Here is a 19565-nt window from a genome sequence, read left to right on the forward strand (position 1 = left end):
CTGTAAGCAAGCCCCAACTGAATACTTTCTTTTATGAGTTGCTGTAGTCCTGGTGTCTCTTCACAGCAATTGCACAGTGACTAAGACACGGAGTTTCTCTATGTAGCCTTGACTGGCATGGAACTTGATATATAGACCAGGCTGGCCTCAAACTCACTGAGCTCTGCTTACCTCTGCCTCCTAGTGCTGGGATTAAAGGTGTGTGCCATCATGCCTAGTCCAGCAGGTACATCTCTGCACCACGTGTATGCCTGGTGCCTGAGAAGGCCAGGGAGGATGGATGTCTGCTCCTCCAGGAATGGACTTAGAGACAGCGGTGAGTCACCACGTGATGCTGGCAGTTGAACTTTGATCCCAGCGGAGCCAGTGCTCTTAACACTTAACCATCTCTCCAGCCCCCCAAAATTGTATTTTATTTTATTGTGTGTAGGTTGTTGGAGGGGATCCACATATAACAGCAAGCATGTGCAGGTCAGCGGACAACTGTGTAGAGTTGATTCTCTTCCACATTCCCATGAGATCCAGGGGTCAAACCCAGTGATCCATCTTGTACAGCAAGCACATTTACCCACTGAGCCATCTCCTTTGTCCAACATTTATATTTTTCAGTATGTCAATAAAGTAATATATATAAAAGGGAGATGTGTTCCCAGGGTGAGATGTGACTTTCTTGTGTGATAAGTCACAGGCTGTGGTGCTGGGCGGGATACTGGCACGGAGTTACTGGCCTCTTGGGTTATTCATACATGTTTGACATGGTTAGGAGCATGGTGTGCAGATTGCTGTCTCTTTTTTGCATTTACTTACTTACTTTGTGTGTGTGTGTGTGTGTGTGTGTGTGTGTGTGTGTACACAAGAAAGTGTACAAAGGTCAGAGGACAACCTGTCAGAGTCAGTTCTCTCTTTTATATCTTGAAAGTCCCAGGGATGGACCTCAGGTGTGACAGCAAGCTCATTTACCCATTGTGCCATCTCTCTGGCTCTCCCCACCCTTTTTTTTTCTTTCTGATTTCCTCATGACCTGCTCCCAAAATTAGGAAATAGGCTTAAGAGATATTCAGGTTTGCAAATCGTTTTACATATTACCAGGTTGTTCTATAGAAAACTGGCCAACGGAGAACTCTAACAGTGCAAGAAAGCTAAACAAGCTATTAGAAAAAATACTGATTCCAACCCAGTTGGGTTTCATTTTCCACTCCAAAGGACTTGTCAGCATTCCTTCCTGCCCGAGGCTCAGAGGCTTCACGGAGTTCTTCCTTGCTTTGCAGGAGTGGGGATTGGTGTTGTCCATGCTGGGTACGAAAGACGCCTGGCTCATCACCTGGGAGCACACAGCACCCCCTCCATCCTAGGGATCATCAACGGGAAAATCTCCTTCTTCCACAACGCAGTGGTCCATGAGAACCTACGGCAGTTTGTAGAGAGTCTTCTTCCAGGAAACTTAGTGGAGAAGGTGAGTGTCCCCTGAGAGTAGGGCTGCCAGCTGGAACCTCCCTATCCTCTCTCTGAGCAGCCAAGACACTACCATTTCATTACACCAAGTACTTCGAGAAGCCTGAGGAGGCTGGCCGCCAAAGCAGGATACAGAGTTGGAGAGACCTCACTGCCGTTAAGAACCACTCACAGGTTCTAGATGTCACAGAACCTCATCTGAAGCCACAGTCCTGTTTACTAAACAACAAGTTAGATCACGTGGTAGAATTTATGGCTCATGCATTTGCTCATAGGCATAAATTTGTCCTTTTAAAATATGAAATCAGATTACATTGAGAAAAATCAATTACATTTGGATTTTACATTTTTAAGTATGAACTAAGTAAGTATAATCATATCTACCAAACCCTTCAGATTCAGTAAGCAGATATTATTTCTGGAACTTTGGAAGCTGAGTGAGGAGCGGTCATGGTGATGCACACCTTTCATCCCCGCAATCAGGAGCAGAGGAAAGTGCATCTCTGTGGGTTCAAGGTTAGCCAGGACCATGTAGAGCGTTCCAGGACAGATGGCTACGTAGAGAGAATTTGTCTTAAAAACAAAACAAAAAGTAAAAGCTTATTGGGGCTGGTGAGCTGGCTCAGAAGGTAGAGACGCTTGCTGCCAAGCCTGACCACCAGACTGCCATTTCCCAGCACCCACGTGGTGGATGGAGAACCAGCTCCTGAAAGTTGTCCTCTGACTCACACATGCATGCATAGCTCATGGACCTGTACATATACACAACACAGATAATGCAATGTTGTCGCTGTTGAAGACTTGGGTCCTCTTGGGTAAGAGCAGCCCACACCCTTACCCACTAAACATCTCTCCGGCACCACTTAGGCCGTGTTTATAGGGCGAGTGCTGCGTGCCTTCTGTGGAACTGCACTCTGGGGGCTGATGGTGGCGCTTATGCTTGGAGATGCCCTGGATTCCGTCCCTAGTGCTTCTTCCAAAACAAACAAGAAAGAGGCAACTGAAGAGTGACTTTATAATATAGTCAAGGTTTCTCATGTGCCGAGTGATAATTTAATCTTTAAGAGTTTATAAACAGAGGACATCTGTTGTTGACATTCTTCTAATGGCTTTGTCAAATTAAGACAGACTAGCCCCCAAGGCTGGCAGATCTCTGTGAGGTCAGGCAAGCCTGGTCTACTTAGCAAGTTCCAGTCCAGCCAGCACTAAAAAGACCCTTTCTCAAAAAAGGCAAAAATATTAATTGTATGCACTTTTGAGGTTTACAAACAGCCTCTTTATACATACTTAATTTATCTCCTGACAGAAGTATAATACAGTTGTCAAGAATTAAATATCATGACTGAAGAGATGCCTCAGCAGTTAAGAACACTGGCTACTCTTCCAGAAGGCCTGGGTTCAGTTCCCAGCACCCATATGGCAGTTCCCAACCATCGTAGCTCTGGTTCCAGGGAATTTGATTCTCTCATCTGACCTTTGTGAGCACCAGACATATGTGTAGTGAGCATACATACACGCAGGCAAAATATTCATGCACAGAATAAAATGAATACATTGTTTTTTAAAATTAAATATTGCAACTAACCTATTTCCAATTTAAGGTCACAAATAAAAATTATGTGCGGTTCCTCTCTGGCTGGCAGCAGGAGAATAAGCCACACGCCCTCCTGTTTGGCCAGACGCCGGCAGCGCCACTGCTGTACAAGGTAACACATCTGTGGAGCAGCTTCCCGTTTTCCCGGTGGGTGCTAGCTCTGTGCCAGAGCCCATAGCCTGCTTACCTTTGGTATAATTACATATTTGAGCATCTTTAATTTAAAAATCCCAAATCAGAAAAATCTTGACCATCAGTGCCTCGCCACATCAGGAGAGTCCACCCCTGACCTCATGTGACAGGTCATATAGGAACACTAAAATGTGCACAGTTACCCTCATATTGCGGATAAGGTGTATGTGAAACATACAGATTTTATGTTTAAATTTGGTCCTGTCCCCAAGAATACTTCATTATGGAAATGCTAATATTCCAAAATCTGAAAAAGGCTGAACCATTTTAGTTGCGAGTGTTTGAGAAAAGGCTACTCTGCCTGTGGTAGTTTACTGCTGGGATGGACGTGGACACACACACACAAGGACACACACGGACCCAGGCAAAGTTTCTGGCTAATGATTGTTTTGTTTTATCTCTTGAAAAAAAAATGAGCTGTGTTTACCCTTGCTCAGTTTTTGTGCATAGAATGCCATTAGAACTCCTGGGGTCGATGTTTGGGGGAAGGCAGCCTCGTGGGCTCCTAAGCTGACAGCTCATCCCAGCCTTTGACATTACTGGGTCCCACTTGGTCTGTAAGCTGGATGCCAGGCTGTCCACTTCACTTCTGCCCGTCTGCCCTCACAGTTGACAGCTTTTGCATACAAAGATTATGTGTCATTTGGATATGTGTACGTCGGCTTGAGAGGAATGGAAGAGGTGACCAGGCAGTACAACATCAACATCTATGCCCCCACCATGCTGATCTTCAAAGAGCACATCAACAAGCCTGCTGACATGATCCAGGTACGTGAGTCACCTCAGGCAGCCTTCACAGAAATAAGCAGCAGACCTGAACTGTAAAGGGTCAGGAGTTCAAGGTCATGCTGAGGTAAACATGAGTCTGTGGTCCGCCTACACTGGACGAGACTCTGTCTCAAATGACAAGGAAGGAAAAAGAGGGAGGAACCAAGATGGCTCAGTGGGTGAAAGTGCTTGCTGCTTAGCCTGACCCCTGACCCCTGACCCCTGACCCATGAGTTCCATTTCTGGGACCCACGTGGAAGAAGAAGGCCAACTGAAGCAGGTCATCCTTGACCTGAGTGTACTCAGACACAAACATGCACACTCATGAATGAGAGAGACAGAGAGAGGGAGGGAGAGAGAGAGAGAGAGAGAGAGAGAGAGAGAGAGAGAGAGAGAGAGAGAGAGAGAGAGAGAGAGAGAGAGATAGAGATAGATGGGGTGGGGGGGATATTGAACAAAACAGCTGAGTATAGGGAGAGACTCACTTGGCATTTCTTCTTACTGATGCACTAAATTGTGTTGGTTTTTTTAATCTGACACAGTAATGTTTTGCTTAAAAAACAAAATTTGTCTCAGATGCCACACACCTGGAATTCCAATACTTTGAAGGCCAAGGCAGGAGACTCTGGGTTTGAGAAAAGAGTTATTTGTTGACCGTTTGAGTTTGTTTTTTACACAAGGTCTCACTCACTATATAAACCAAGCTAACCAGAAACTCCCAGAGATCCGCCTGCCTCTGCCTCCTGAGTGCTGGGACTAACGGTGTGTGCCACCATGACCACTAGTCCTTGACCCTTAAGTGAAGCTACAATAAGTTTTATTAAGTGCTTTATTTGGGGGCTGGAGACATGGCTCAGCAGTTAAAAGACATTACTGCTCTTCCAGAGTTCCCAAAGTTCCCAAGTTCAGTTCCCTGCCCCTATGCTGGGCAGCTCACAACCACCTCTAACTCCAGTTCCAGGGGATCTGACAGTTTTCTGGACCTTGTGTTTGCCTACACTCCCCTATGCATACCTACACACACATAACATAATTTTTTATAAGTAAGAATAATACACTTTATAAACATTTCGTTGCCTGACTGCTATGTAGTGAATATGGTATTTCCTGAGACATCCAGAGTTAGGGTACCCTACAGTGGTTCAGTCAAGGAAGGAAAGACAAAAGACAGTCTCTACCCACTGTGCTAGGCATGTTCAGCATGAAGAATAGGGTGTCTGAGCCTGGAAGTTGGGAAGGGCATTGTGTGGGGCAGATCCAAACAGGGCAATGGCTGACAGGGAACAAGAACAGCCTGCTGAGTTAGAGCTGCCTACAGCAGTGCTAGTGGAGAAGGCCCCAGGTGGACAGAGGACAGCCTGGGAGAGGCAGGTGGTCACTGGACTCAGTGACAGCGTTTATAAACTCAGCACTGTGAAGGCTGAGAATATTGAGAATTCAAAGCTGGCTAAGGAGGCGTTAGGAGGAGGCTGTCTTGGGGGCTGATTTGTTAGGCTTTGGCCTGGCAGGCACAGGGCCCCAGGCTGGAGGCGCAACACAGTGCAGGCCTGTGATCCCAGCACTCAGGATGCAGAAGCAAGAAGGAAGTTCAAGGACATTCTTAACTAACATAATGAGTTCACTATGACATCTGGTCACTTACTACCAAGAGGTAGTAGTCAGGAAATGGAGTTTGGAAGGTTGTGAGTATATCAGTGAATGGTTGGTTTTTAAAAATTGTAATCTTGGGACTGGAGAGATGGCTCAGTGGTTAAGAGCACTGTCTGCTCCTCCAGAGGTCCTGAGTTCAATTTCCAGCAACCACATGGTGGCTCACAACCATCTGTAATTGGCTCTGATGCCCTCTTCTGGTGTGGCTGAAGACAGCTACAGTATATTCATACATAAAATAAATAGATTTTTTTTTAATTATAAGCTGTTTTGAAATTTATACTTACTTGTATGTATCTACACATTCATGTTTGTGTAGAGGTCACTGGGGAAGTCAGCTCTTCCTCTCTATGGGTTTGGAGAATCAAACTGAGACCGAATGCTTGTTGGCAAACACCCTCATCCACTGAATCACCCACTGGCCCAGGGCCTTATCCGTCGGCTCACCCTCCTTCGGACTTGTGAGACAGCATCTTCTGCTAGATGCTCCCTGATGATTTATGGAATACATTTGCTTCTCAAATATTGACTTTGTATCATCCAGCAGCTTTGCAAACACTTCAGCAGCCAGACATTTATCTGTTTTGTCTTTAAGATTTGCTTAGGACACAGTGGCTAATGGCAGTTTTGTGTCTCCTATGTGATGTCTGTCCTTTGAACTGCATGAAAGCGTAACAGAGCATTCAGTGTTCAATTTTGTGGTCCACCATTTTGTTCTTAGAAACAGTGGTTTGGGAGGGCTGGGATGTCAGAGTGGTGGTGCTCTCTTAGGGTGTATAAAGTACTGAATTCACTACTAGGACCACATAAACTTGATATGGTGACAAATGCCTGAAATCCCAGCACCAGGCAGGTAGGAAGATCAGAAATCCAGGGTCATCCTCGGCTACATAACAAGCTGGGTTCCAGCCTGGGCTACATAACACCTGTCTCTAAAGGACAGCGAGAGCTGAACATGGTGGTACAGCACTCCGGTGGCAGGGACAGGTGTGAATTCGTGAATTTGAGGTCATCATGGTCTACATGGACAGTCCAGGCCAGCCAGGCTAAGTAGTAAGGCCCTGTCTCACAAAAACAAAAACTACCATTGTCTGGATGTTTTGTTTTGTCTTTTGAGGTACAATAATTGAACCCAGGGCTTCATGCATGTTAGACCAGCATTCTACCACTGAGCCATCTCCCTAGCCCTGGAATTTATTTTGAATTATTTAAGTTTGATACAGATTCCAAAGAGGAACTATATTTGTGTAAAATCAAAATGATTGTCTTAAACTGTGAATGTAAATTGGTATGTAGAGTCCTGTAGTAGAAACCTCTTGATTGTCCCCTGAGCATGACCAGGCTGCATCTCCACCTTCACCTGAGTTGTTAACCAACATTTCCACACTTCTTGCCTGGTGATGTTGCTTTAGCCAGGGTCAGCCACAGTCTTCATAAGCGTGAGTAAGCCCACGTACAGTGTGAAAACTGAGTGCTTGTTGGTGTTTCTCCAGGCTCGGGGGCTGAGGAAGCAGGTCATGGAGGACTTCATTGCCCAGAACAAGTACCTGCTGGCATCGCGGCTCACCAGCCAGAGGCTGTTCCATGAGCTCTGCCCCGTGAAGCGGTCTCACCGGCAGAGGAAGTACGAGCTCGAGGCTCTGCCTCTCGAGTGCTGTCTTTCTGAGGGCCAGTTAAATCCCTGTGATGGGGTGGGGTATCTTAGTCCAGGGTACCTTCAGACCACATGCTGAAATTCTAGACATAAGCCACCATATCTAGATAAATGGGGGCCAAGCAAAATGGCTCAACAAGGACAGTCACTTGCTGTCTAGTGTGACTACCTGGGTTTGCTCGCTGAGATCTTGATTGTCCCCTGAGCATGACCGGGCTGCATCTCCACCTTCACCTGAGTTGTTAACCAACATTTCCACACTTCTTGCCTGGTGTGGTGGGAAGAGGATTGGTTCACACATACAGTGTAAGATCTAGCTGAAATCTCACTACTTACCACTGCCACTTTTAAGCAGGCCACCACTATGTCCCGTGGGTCTCTGCTCTCACGAATCCCCTTGCTCAGGACTTAGTTCTCCACATGTCTGCCTCTGGTCTCTCCAAACCCAGGTCAGACCAAGTGGCTCCTCCCTCTTCTCTCCTCCAGCTATGAGTCTGCGCAAACATCAGGTGGTGGTTTCCTGACCTGCACCCTCCCCAGCCTCTCTTTGTCCCTCCCTCCTCAGCTCTTGTCTATTCACATGTATGTGTCTGTGTGTCTGTCTTCTCTACTGGAACAAGGGTGGGAGTCTTGTCTGAGAGCTCAGTAAATGTCTGGGAAAGGGAATGGATAAATGCTAGGCTTCCTTTAGGACCTGGTAAAGGCAGCCCCTTTGGAACAAGGCTTGATCACCCCTGCCCTGAGATAGATTAACCACTTCTCCTGGGAAAGACCATACAGAGTGTGTCTCTTAACCTTAGCAGCCATTACCAGCCCTGGCCCTGCCTCAGGACTGATTATAGGACCTCCTCTCTTATTTGTGTACAGATACTGCGTGGTTTTACTGACAGCTGAAGCTAACAAACTAAGCAAGCCCTTTGAAGCCTTCCTGTCCTTTGCACTAGCAAACACTCAAGACACAGTGCGGTTTGTGCATGTCTATAGCAGCCGGCAGCAGGAATTTGCCAGCACCTTGCTACCGGACATAGAAGCGTTCCAAGGGAAGTCAGGGGTAAGCCATGGGCCCCAATCCTCATTCCCATTCCTCATGTCTTGGGAATACTGAGTCCAGAGTCCAGACATCTGTAAACCTCCGAGACCTGGGTGGAACCTTATTCAGATCTCCCTCTGTCCTTCACCAAGCAATTCTACATCCCCGGTGTAGGCTCCAGACCTTCCTGGAAGTCCCTCTTCCTCCATTGATGCCATCCCAGCTGAACCCTCTCGGCCACTTCCCATGAGGGAAGATTGAGATATGTCAGCCTTTTCCAACAGCGTTTCCTGGGGACAGCATGGTGACACAGAACTCTAGAGGCCCATTCTCCAACTCTCAGGCCACTGGCGATGTTCTCTGAAACCTTCCTTCCTCACGGTCTCTGCCTGGGTCGTCACCCCTTCTCCCCCAGAAGCCTGGGGTTCTTCTTTTGGAGTCAAGATTATAGTTTGGTGGTAGAGTGCTTGCCTGAAAAGCAAAAGGCCCTGGGTTTCATCCTCCGCACACAGAAAGGAAGAAAAAGACCTGCAGTCTCATTCAGTTATCAGAAAAAGCTCTCTGCAAAGCAACGGCTTCTTAACTGGAATATTAAGTCAGAAGCTGTTACACAAAATCTGTGGGAAGAAAAAAGCACTTAGAATTTTGACAGAAGCTTTGGAATGTCACCATAAAAGCAGTTACTTTTGCCAGTTGTCGTGGCATATGCCTGTAGTCCTAGCGCTCATGAGGTAGAGGCAGAAGATGAAGTTTCAGGACAGCCTGGGCTACATGATACCCAGTATCAAAAACAAGCAGAAATTGAGCTGGGAAGGTTGCTCAGTGACTAAGAGCACTCTCCGTCAGATGCATGGCCTTTTTATTGATTGTTATTGTTCTCAGGGCTGACTGTTTGGCTTTGAACAACCAAATAGTGTTCTCTGGGCAAGACGACTTCTCCCATTCCATGAGTACATTTTTTTTTAGGGTTCAGTTCCAGCTGATTTTATTTCCTTCTCAAAAAAAGTTATTTACAGAAGGTATATAGCAACAACCTGACAGGCAGTGACGGACAGGATTAGCTGGCATGAATTTTTTTTTCTTTTTCTTTTTTCTTTTTCTCTTTCCCCCAAACATTGCTTTTTTTTTTTCTTTTTGTGGCCTTGAATTTTAAGACAAATATTCTACACGGCATATTGCACAGGATGGATGGTTAAAAAGAAAAAAAGGAAAAAAAAAAAAGAGTTTAAAAACAAAAACCCTTAACGGAACTGCCTCTTAAAAGGCAGGCGTCCTCGTGCCTGTCATGTTATATTAAACATACATACACACAATCTTTTTGCTTATTATAATACAGACTTAAGTGTACAAAAATGTTTTCCACATTTTTCAATCTTTAAACACAACAGCTATAAACCTGAACACATATGCTACCACCATGCCATAAGACTAAAGCAATTATATTTAGCAACAAGTAGAAAGGATTAAATTGTCAAATACAAGAATGAAAAGGCAGTACATAGTGTCGCAAAAAGAAAAATTTTTAAAAATACATTCTTTAATTTTTTCTTTTAGATCTATTTTATGTATATAAGTACACTGTCACTGTCTTCAGACTCACCAGAAGAGGGCATCAGATCCCATTACAGATGGCTGTGAGCCACCATGTGGTTGCTGGGAATTGAACTCGGGACCTCCGGAAGAGCAATCAGTGCTCTTCACTGCTGAGCCAGCTCTCCAGCCCATGAGTAAATTTGTTAAAGAACCAGAAATTAAATTATTCTGGGAAAGCCAAAGTTTAATATCTCTTGAGCCCAGGAATTTAAGGCCAACTTAGGTCACAAAATGACCTAGGTCGTCTCAAACAACACTAACTCTTGGGATGAAAGTGGGGTTCAAGTGGTAGAATGCTTGGCTAACATGCACTAGGCCTGGTCCCTCCTTGCACAGTAAATCAGGGATGCTGGTGAGATGGAGACACGTTCAGGGTCCTACAACAGCACAGTGAGATTGAGTTTAAATACTAATGATTCTTTTTGTCAGAACGACCTCAAGGCCTCTTACAAGTACCATAGGCAGCATTTATGGATCAGCTTAGCTGTTGGCCTCATGAGGTCCTTTTGCCCATTTTCCAAAAAAAAAAAAAAACACAGGCAACTGTAGGTTTACAGCTTTATATGCAAGATAGAACTCTGTAAGTTCAGGCTGGACTCAGACTCCTGATCCTCTTACCTCAGCCTCCCAGGAAAGGGGAGGGGGCTGGAGTTACTGGTGTCATTATATCCTTTTGTTTTTGAGACTCTTAATGGTTATTCTTTCTTTTTCCCAGGTGTCCATCTTGGAAAGGCGAAACACAGCAGGGAGGGTGGTGTTTAAAACCCTGGAAGATCCCTGGACCGGCAGTGAGAGCGATAAGTTCATTCTTTTGGGTTATCTGGACCAGCTGCGAAAAGATCCAGCATTTCTGTCCTCAGAAGCTGTGCTCCCTGACCTGACTGATGAACTGGCTCCTGTGAGCATCAGGGTCCAGAAGGATGGGCCGTCGGGAGGGGCAGGGCAGGAGCAGGGCAGGATAGACAGGACTTGTCTATTGGGAAGTGTGGGCTCCTCCTGGGCTCAGTCCTGACCACTGCCCATTCCCCCCACAGGTATTTTTCCTCCGGTGGCTCTACTCTATTTCTGACTACCTCTCAGACTTCTGGGAGACCCTGCTTCACAGTAACTGGTAGGATGTTATGGTTTTATTTTTCCCTGTCAAAGCCATCCTCAAAGCTCTAGAAAGAGCCGTGTTTGGACTTCGGTGTGCACTCACTGCTGGAAGTAGGAGAGTTCGCACGGGCCTGATAACTGACTCCTGCTTTCTTTACCTTGCTTTTTACCATTTGCTGACTGGTACTTCCTGCTGGGAGGGAAGAGTCTCTCCAGCTGGTCTCCCTGTCAGCAGAGCTGGTACTAGTCCTTTCTTCATTCTGTGCCTGCCGCTCAGCACAGGGCCTCATACATGTAGTCCAGTGTGAGCATGCACAGATAGATATGTCTGTCCGTGAGCAAAACAAACTTGGAGAGGAAAGGGTTTATTTTGGCTTACAAGCCGAGGCAGGAGCTGAAGCAGACCACAGAGGAACACTGCTTACTAACTTGCTAAGCTACTGTTCTTACACAACCCAGGACTGCCTGCCCATGTGTGGCCCTGCCCACAGTGAGCTAGGCCCTTCTGTATCAGTTAGTAATCAAGAAAACTCCCACAGACATGTTTACAAGCCAATCTGATGGAGGCAACTCCCCTGCTAAGTTCCCTCTTTCCAGGTGACTCTAGTTTGTGCCCAGTTGACACCTGAAGTTGTCTGTGACACTCCCTGTCCATCTGGGCCACATCTGATCATTCTGGCCACAGAAGAGTCAGTTAAATTGAGATCATTCCAGACTGTAGCAACCAGTACCTCAGTGTCAGAAAATTGTTCTATGTATCCAACTTAAATCCTTCATCTTCTGCAGAATGTATTAGACACAGCCTGAAGCTACCTCCCAGAATAGTCTCTGTGATTGGGACACTGAGGAAACAGTTTCTCCCTCCCCCTTCTTCACCCTAGAAACAGCCTGTCTTGTGATCATATTTCTTGGTGTGAAAGGCATTTGGTTTCGGACCTTTTCCTCCTGAGACAACCAAAACCCAAATCCAGTGGATATGGGCTAACAGCTGCCTTTGCTTCCAGGCGGGAGATGATGCCATTGCTGTCCCTCATCTTCTCAGCCCTCTTCATCCTCTTCGGCACTGTCATTGTCCAGGCCTTCAGGTGAGCCCAGTGGCCAACCTGCCATGCCATGTATACCCTTTTTGTTTAGAGAAGAAAAGAAAAGTAACTTGTGTTTCCATGCTTTAGTGACTCAAATGAGGAGCGAGAGTCACACCCTCCGGACAAAGAGGAAGTTCCTGAGAAGGCTGGGAAGACTGAGCCGAGCTTCACCAAAGAGAACACCAGGTTCTTCCCACACACCACACCCTGCCCTCAGCCTCGTAGAGCGTTTCAGATGGGTAGAGAGGCCTCCTTGCCTTGCTCTAAACTCTGGCTGTTGGTTTTGGGGAGGGAGCTGCAATATAGGGGATCAAACCCAGGGCCTCACATGTGCTAGACAAAAACTCTCAGTGAGCACAACTTAGCCCCCAACTCTAAAAGCACTGAAGTGTAAAACGATGGCTGGCAGTGGGAGGCCGTGTGTAGTGTCCGGAGCCAGCCGGTCCTGGTGGCTCAGCCTTTAATCCCAGTACTTGGGAGGCAGGGTTCCAGGCCGCCCAGAACTACGTATTGAGACTAAAGAAAACAATTGTGTGCCTCATTGGTGAGTCACAGTCAACAGCAAGCCCACATGTACCCAAAGTATATGTGACGTCCCCTTCAGGCTGAGGTGTGTGAGCAGACGTAAATGTCGTGTTTTGACTCCTTGCCCCCACACACAACATGTCTCATTTGCATGCTTGCTCATGTTATAAAACGGGAAGGGGCATCCAAACATCCAAAGCACTTCTCTTCCCGGGCATTCTGAGGTCTTTGTAATTGTTAGTTTTTAGTTATGTCTGTGTGTGTCTGTGTGTAGGTTTGTACCCTCAGAGGCCAGAAATATCAGATCCCCTAGATCACTGAGACTGTTGTGGACCCCTAGAAGTTCAGTCCACACTCTTAACCGTCGAGGTGTCTCCAGCCCCTGCCCAGGCATCCAGAATAGGGAAAAGGCACTGCTGACTGGGGTCACTAAGACCCTCTACACGTGTAGATTCAGGACTGGTAAACCGAGTGTCATGTGATTTGCAGTCCCAGCTCAGTCATGGAAGCAGGAAGAGAAAGAAAACACAAGGGAGGTGTACATGAGCCAGAAGCTGGGGAGCCTGTCCCCATGACTCACAACTGCAAGGGACCTATCCGAGTTAAAAAACAAGCCAAGCATTTGTGCCCCCATGGCTCTCATCTGCAGCTACCTTTGCACTAGACAGAGAGCTGCATGAGAAGAGTTACTGTGGCCGGGGCCACCCGTGGGCCGGGGCCACCCTGCAGCTACCCTGTGGCCTGTGGGCCCTAGTCAGTGCTGAGAGGCAGATTTGACCAAACCAGGGGACATTCTGCTTCACTGGTTTTGTATTTGTTTTGGAGACCTAAGGAGGAGTTTGCATATTTATTTATTCCCATAGCCCAGGCTATCCTCAGACTCACCACATAGTTGAGGCTTGCCTTAAGCTTCTCATCCTCCTGCTTCTCCTTCCCAGATGCTAGGGTTACAGGCATTCACTATCATCACACCTGGCTTCCACTGGTTTCCACTCCCCTCATCCTGATAATGTCTAAAGTTGTCCATATTTCTTCACAGCAAGATTCCTAAGAAAGGCTTTGTGGAGGTAACTGAACTCACAGACGTGACGTACACCAGCAATTTGGTGCGCCTGAGGCCCGGCCACATGAATGTGGTCCTCATCCTGTCCAACTCCACCAAGACAAGCCTGCTGCAGAAGTTTGCTTTGGAAGTCTACACCTTCACTGGGTAAGCAGGGTGTGTGTGTGTGTGTGTGTGTGTGTGTGTGTGTGTGTGTGTGTGTACATAACATGCACACATACTTTCCAGCTCAAGAGAGGGGGCGAGAAGAGAGAAAGGAGGGGGTCATATGTATCTAAAGAAAAAGAGAGACGATTCTCTACTTGGAGTAGATTCTGGAAGACTGTTGCACGTTTCCCACAAGATGAGCAGTGCTCTGTATCCTTCATAAGACATATTGCCATCGTTGGGGCCTTCTCTTGACATTTGTTTGTTTGGGTTTTGGGTTTTTTTGTTTTTGTTTTTTGTTTTGGTTGGTTGGTTGGTTGGTTGGTTTTTTTTTGTTTGTTTGTTTTGTTTTTTTTTTTCTGAGACAGGGTTTCTCTATGTAGCCCTAGCTGTCCTGGAACTCACTCTGTAGACCAGGCTGGCCTTGAACTCAGAAATCCACCTGCCTCTGCCTCCCAAGTGCTGGGATTAAAGGCGTGCGCCACCACTGCCCAGCTGATGTTTGTTTGTTTGGGTTTTTTGAGACAGTGTCTCTCTGCATAGCCCTGGCTGTCTGAAAGTCATATTGTACACCAGGCTGCAGCCAGCACAAGCCTCTCTGGCTGTTCAGCCCTGTCTAGGGTGCTGACACTCTGTTCCCCTCAGTGGCCTGCAGTGAAACTCCTGGAACCTTCCTGAACCCTGTCTGCTCTTCCTTCCCACAGGAGCAGCAGCCTCCACTTCTCCTTCCTCACTCTGGACAAACACCGGGAGTGGCTGGAGTACTTGCTAGAGTTTGCTCAGGATGCGGCCCCAATCCCAAACCAGTATGACAAGCACTTTATGGAACGAGACTACACTGGCTACGTGCTGGCCCTGAATGGCCACAAGAAGTATTTCTGCCTTTTCAAGCCACTAAAGACAGTGGATGAGGAGACCGTGGGCTCCTGTGACCCTGACTCCTCCCGAGGGAAGCCTCCCTGTGGCCTTGGGCCCAAGCCCCTGAAAGGCAAGCTGAGCAAGTTGTCCTTATGGATGGAGCGCCTGCTGGAAGGCTCCTTGCAGAGGTTCTACATCCCGTCATGGCCCGAGCTAGACTGAGCCAAGGACTTCAGATTGTAACGTGCCCCAGGAACAGGGACTTTCAAGAGAGTCTCGAGTGTAGATTTCTCTTCTAGAGCAATGGCTAGAAGACCTTCCCTTTGTCACCTAGGAGTAAAATGCACCGCAGGTTTGATCCCTAGATGGAAACCTTCCTCTTTGGGTTTCCTTACCCCTGAATGAACGCTGCACTACTTAAATGGACTGGCCAGCCCCCCTTCTTTGCTATCCCCATAACATGCTCACACCCCCTGTCCTTACATTGGAGAAATCCAGGGCTTGACCCTGAGCCGTGCCTGGATGAACCTCAGGATCTTCATGAGCCTGTCATATGGGGTGGGTCACTCACCTCTCCCCCACCCCTTGCAGCAGGCTCCTGCTGGCCCCTGCTTAGCCTCTGCCAAGGTGCGTGCTCTCAACACGGGACAGCCATCCTCGAAAGAGGCCCAGTTGTAAGCCCTTTACCATGTGACTGTGCTTTTGGGAGCAAGCTTTGAGAAATATATTTTGGGGGTATCCCCCACAACAGTTGGCCAACCATGGTTTTGAGAAGAAAGGGGTACGCAGGGGGTGAGTGTGCAGCATTCACATTTGGTCTCCCCACCGAGAGGAGGGGAGGATGAGCACTGGCTGGAGGTGCACAGACCTGTTGATTCTGCGTGAGCTTCCCTTGTCCCTTCCTGTCCCTCACCGCACTCCTGTCAGCACACCACAGCCAGGGCCTTGCCAGCCCTGGACCTGAGCTGCTGACCTGCCTCCAGATGCCTTTTTGCCTCTGGATTTTAGAGTTTGATACTAGGAGCCATATCCTGTGATCTTGTTCTCTGAGCGTACATAGGCTGCTATAGAGCCGGTAGATTTAAGATGGCAGCACTTATTCCTAGCCACCAAGAGCTAGGTGCAGGAACCCTTCCTGCCTTGCTCTCCAGTAAAACACCAGGCCTGTCTTCATACCAAGGAACCTGGCCTCTCTAACAATTGCATTTTGAACATTGTTGTCCCCAAAGAGCTGAATCTTCAAGTCGTCTCTTGTGACTGTGAGCGGAGACTTGTCCGGACTCCTGTCCAGTAGGCAGCTAGCTTCTTACTTCTGGCGTCTCTGCTTTATGGTTTCCTCCTTCCCTTCTTGCTGCTTCCTGCTGCCAGATCAGACCCATCAGCTCCAGCTTGCCTGGCTCCACATACCTTGGGCTCAGGGCCGGATCATGCTCGCCCGCTCAAGGGTGTACCCTTTGTTTTTAGAGCCAAACCATGAGGGGAGTTTGGACAACTGTCACACATGGTGTGTTCTACTGTCAAGCAAGTGCCCTTTTGTAAAGTGAAGGGCACAAATCAGGGACCGGACATTCACTCAGTGAGTATTCTCCAGTTGTAATTGCTTTGAACCAAGCACCTCGGATCCTGACTACTTCAAACACTGAGCTCCAGTGGTAAGTGATAAATTATTTGAACCCAGGAACTCTGTAGTTTTCAAAGAGTCTTTAGCTTTATTAAAAAAAATAAAGAAAACACTGCCAGGCTTCGTTCTTCCATCGAACCCTCTAGAAGTACATGCCGATTCGTGAAGCTGCCTCTCAGCGCCTGGCCCAGCTAGAAAGGGGGAAGGTGGTCTTGGGTCCTCAGTGCCCAGTCCTCCAGTGTGTTTCTGGAGGCTGAGGGTGAGCTGGGGTAGAACACTTGCCTGGCAAGAGAACAGCCCAAGTTCCACCCCCAGTATCACACACAGAGACGGTGGTTTCTTTCTCTATTTTTATGGCTGGGCTCCTCTTAGGAGTTTGTTTTAACTCATTGATAGATTTTTGTCTTTACTTTTCTGAAGCTGGTAAAATTTCTTGACATGTAATTTCTGAAAACCAAAAACTCCCCAGATGTTTGTTCTTTTCTCAAAACTGTACCAAGAAGATAAAATGTTTTTCTATTCGAGGAGGCAGAGAAGAGTGGGGACAGGATTGACATAATCCCTGCAGACCCGATGGGGATGGGTATCTACCAGGGACACTGTGGAGCGTTGATTTGATTGCTTGCTTTAAAACAAGAGTCTGACTATGTAGCCCAGGCTGACCTCCAACTCAAGGCCCTCCTGCCTCAGCCTCCCAAGTACTGGGATTACAGGTATGCACCACAAGTCTACCTTTGACAGATACAAGCCTTTCTTCCTGAATGTTGTTTCTATGAATTGTTTATTTTTGTGTCAAATGTGAGCTGTATTTATGCTCAGCCAAATGCCAAGGTCTCTCGTCCTACTGAATGTCATCTCACAGGAACCCAGGCAGCCTGTGAGGCTTGCTCATAGCTGGGGTGAAAGTCCAGTCAGTCTGTGGGATGCCCTCCCCTGCTACTTGGGGATCTCCTGTGGTTGGCCTAACCCAAGTTGATAGGCTGCCCGAGACATTGCAGGAGGCTGCTATCCATCCCTGGCGTCTGCCAACACCCAGAACAGTCTGGTTGTTTTCAGAAGGGTCAGTCTACTCATTTGCAGCCACCATCTATGTGTTTGCTAAGAAAATAGACCTGAGCCATCTGCTTTACTTGGGCTAGGGATTGGAAGCAAGCACCCAGCCTCTCTGGTTTGGTCTGGTCTGGTTTGGTCTGGTTTGGTTTGGTTTGGTTTGGTTTGGTTTGGTTTGGTTTGGTTTGGTTTTTCAAAGTAGAAGTCCATCTGGGGCTGAAGCTCAGTCTGTGGTAAAGCACTGGCCTAGGGAGTATGTGAGCCTCTTGGTTTGATCCCCAGTGATGGGGGGGGGGGGGGGGATTAGGTACAATCCCTTAAATGTTGCAAGGAGCCAGATGTGGTGGCACATGCCTGTAATCCCAGCACTTGGGAAGCAGAGGCAGGAAAATCAGGACTTCAGGGTCATCCTTAGCATGAACAGGTAAAACCAGCTTGGACTATGAGACTGTGTCTCAAAAACGAATGATGCCAGGTTGGGATGTTAGAATACTTGTATAGCACATACGAGGCACTGTGGTCTTTAATCCTAGCACCGTAAAACAAGTAAACAGGTAAATCATTGAGTAAGAAAAAGATGCAGATGAAATACTGTCTGTGTCCATGTGCCCTTGAAAATGATGGCAAGATGGAATCTGCTGTCAGTTGTTAGAAAGGACAGCTGTATCTAGAGGCAGATCTGAGAGGAAGGTGGATATTTTGCACTTTTGATACTACTAAGAACAAATAATTTATTTGGCAAATTGTGTCTTTTATGTTTTATGTTTTTCCTCTTGAGTTTTGTTTGATTTTGTTATTGTATTGTGAACAAGCACTAAAGCTAATGTTATTTTAAGAATATTACAGACTGGAAACAAATAAACTATTTTAATGTGTGATGGCTCTGGGGCACCTCTGGTACTCAAGATGATTTGCTCATGGATAATTATGGGAATTGTATGCCACTCATATGCTTTCAGTCACAGCAGGCACAGGAGATGGCGGGCATTGAGGAGCTGTCAGCCTAAAGGCAGATAATGCAAACCGAGTTGTACCGAGAAGGTTGGGAGGGACTCTCAGGGCCAGCTGACAGCATTTGGTTTAGTCTTTACCCCAGTCTTGTTTGAGGTGAAGGGCAGGGATGTGGTCTTACTCTATAGATCAGGTTAGCCTCAGACTCACATAGATTTCCCCTGCCTCGGCGCCCACCACACTCAGCTCGAAGGCTTCACTGCAGATGCCTTTACTAGGTACTCTGCAAGTGCTGTCTGCTTCTCTCTCATGTGTTCACAATAGCCTAAACCAGATGCTGCCATGAGCTCCTCTGAGGAGCGGCATTGTGAAGACAGGCACTGTGGAGATGGAATGCCTGACGGCCCTACTTCCCGGGCCTTTCTCATTTATTCATCATCTTCTCCTGTGCTCTCCACCTTCATTTTTTTTTTGGGGGGGGGGGGGGGCGCGTTGAGACAGGGTTTCTCTGTATAGCCTTGGTTGTCCTGGAACTCACTCTGTAGACCAGGCTGGCCTCAAACTCAGAAATCTGCCTGGTGCCTCCCAAGTGCTGGGATTAAAGGCGTGCGCCACCACTGTCTGGCTGTTCTCCACCTTCTATCAAAGGGAACAAAATTAAAGCAATATAGACTGGCAAGATGATGGTTTCGGTTTTCTGACAGTCTGGCATTCTTGGTGTATAACCCTAGTTGGACTCAAATTTGTAGCAATCTTCCTACCTCAGCCTCCCAAGTGTTGGGACTGCGGGTGTGTACCAGGGTGCACCACCAGACCTGGGACTGCTGTATTTCTCTGGCCAACATTTCTCCTTAGAAATGTGAACTTTGTCCAGGACAGCCAAGGCTACACAGAGAAACCATGTCTCAGAAAACAAAAAAAAAAAAAAAAAAAAAAAAAAAGAAAAAAAAAGAAATGTAAAATTTTGCCGGGGGGCAGTGGGGGCACACACCTTTAATCCCAGCACTCAGGAGGCAGAGGCAGGCAGATATCTGAGTTTAAAGCTAGCCTGGTCTACAGAGTGAGTTCCAGGACAGCCAGGGCTACACAGAGAAACCATGTATCGAAGAGTAAGCTTGGATAGAATGATGACGACTTGTCAGTTAAGAACACTCACTGTCACAGAGGACTCTGATCCAGTTCCCCGCATGCACTGGTGCTACAGCTGTCCAGCTCTCCAGTTCTAGAGGGTCAATCC

The 19565-nt window shown here is 47.2% G+C and overlaps 1 protein-coding gene across 2 annotated transcripts in view; it reads left to right on the forward strand.

Moving 5' to 3' along the window:
* Dnajc16 (DnaJ heat shock protein family (Hsp40) member C16) overlaps positions 1-18252 on the forward strand; it is a 32220-nt gene extending 13968 nt beyond the window's left edge. Inside the window, exons 5-15 of one of the 2 annotated variants that reach the window (XM_034502503.2) lie at positions 1269-1453; positions 3054-3158; positions 3848-4006; positions 7150-7280; positions 8178-8361; positions 10649-10831; positions 10968-11044; positions 12033-12113; positions 12201-12299; positions 13678-13848; positions 14553-18252. In XM_034502503.2, the coding sequence (XP_034358394.1) occupies positions 1269-1453; positions 3054-3158; positions 3848-4006; positions 7150-7280; positions 8178-8361; positions 10649-10831; positions 10968-11044; positions 12033-12113; positions 12201-12299; positions 13678-13848; positions 14553-14928 (1751 nt within the window). In that variant the 3' untranslated portion in view covers positions 14929-18252. The remainder of the gene's footprint in view (positions 1-1268; positions 1454-3053; positions 3159-3847; positions 4007-7149; positions 7281-8177; positions 8362-10648; positions 10832-10967; positions 11045-12032; positions 12114-12200; positions 12300-13677; positions 13849-14552) is intronic. The other variant, XM_076933813.1, reaches the window with a different exon arrangement.
* The last annotated feature ends 1313 nt before the right edge of the window (positions 18253-19565 follow it).

The sequence above is a fragment of the Arvicanthis niloticus genome, chromosome 5 (assembly GCF_011762505.2).
Source record: "Arvicanthis niloticus isolate mArvNil1 chromosome 5, mArvNil1.pat.X, whole genome shotgun sequence".
Lineage (NCBI taxonomy): Eukaryota > Metazoa > Chordata > Mammalia > Rodentia > Muridae > Arvicanthis > Arvicanthis niloticus.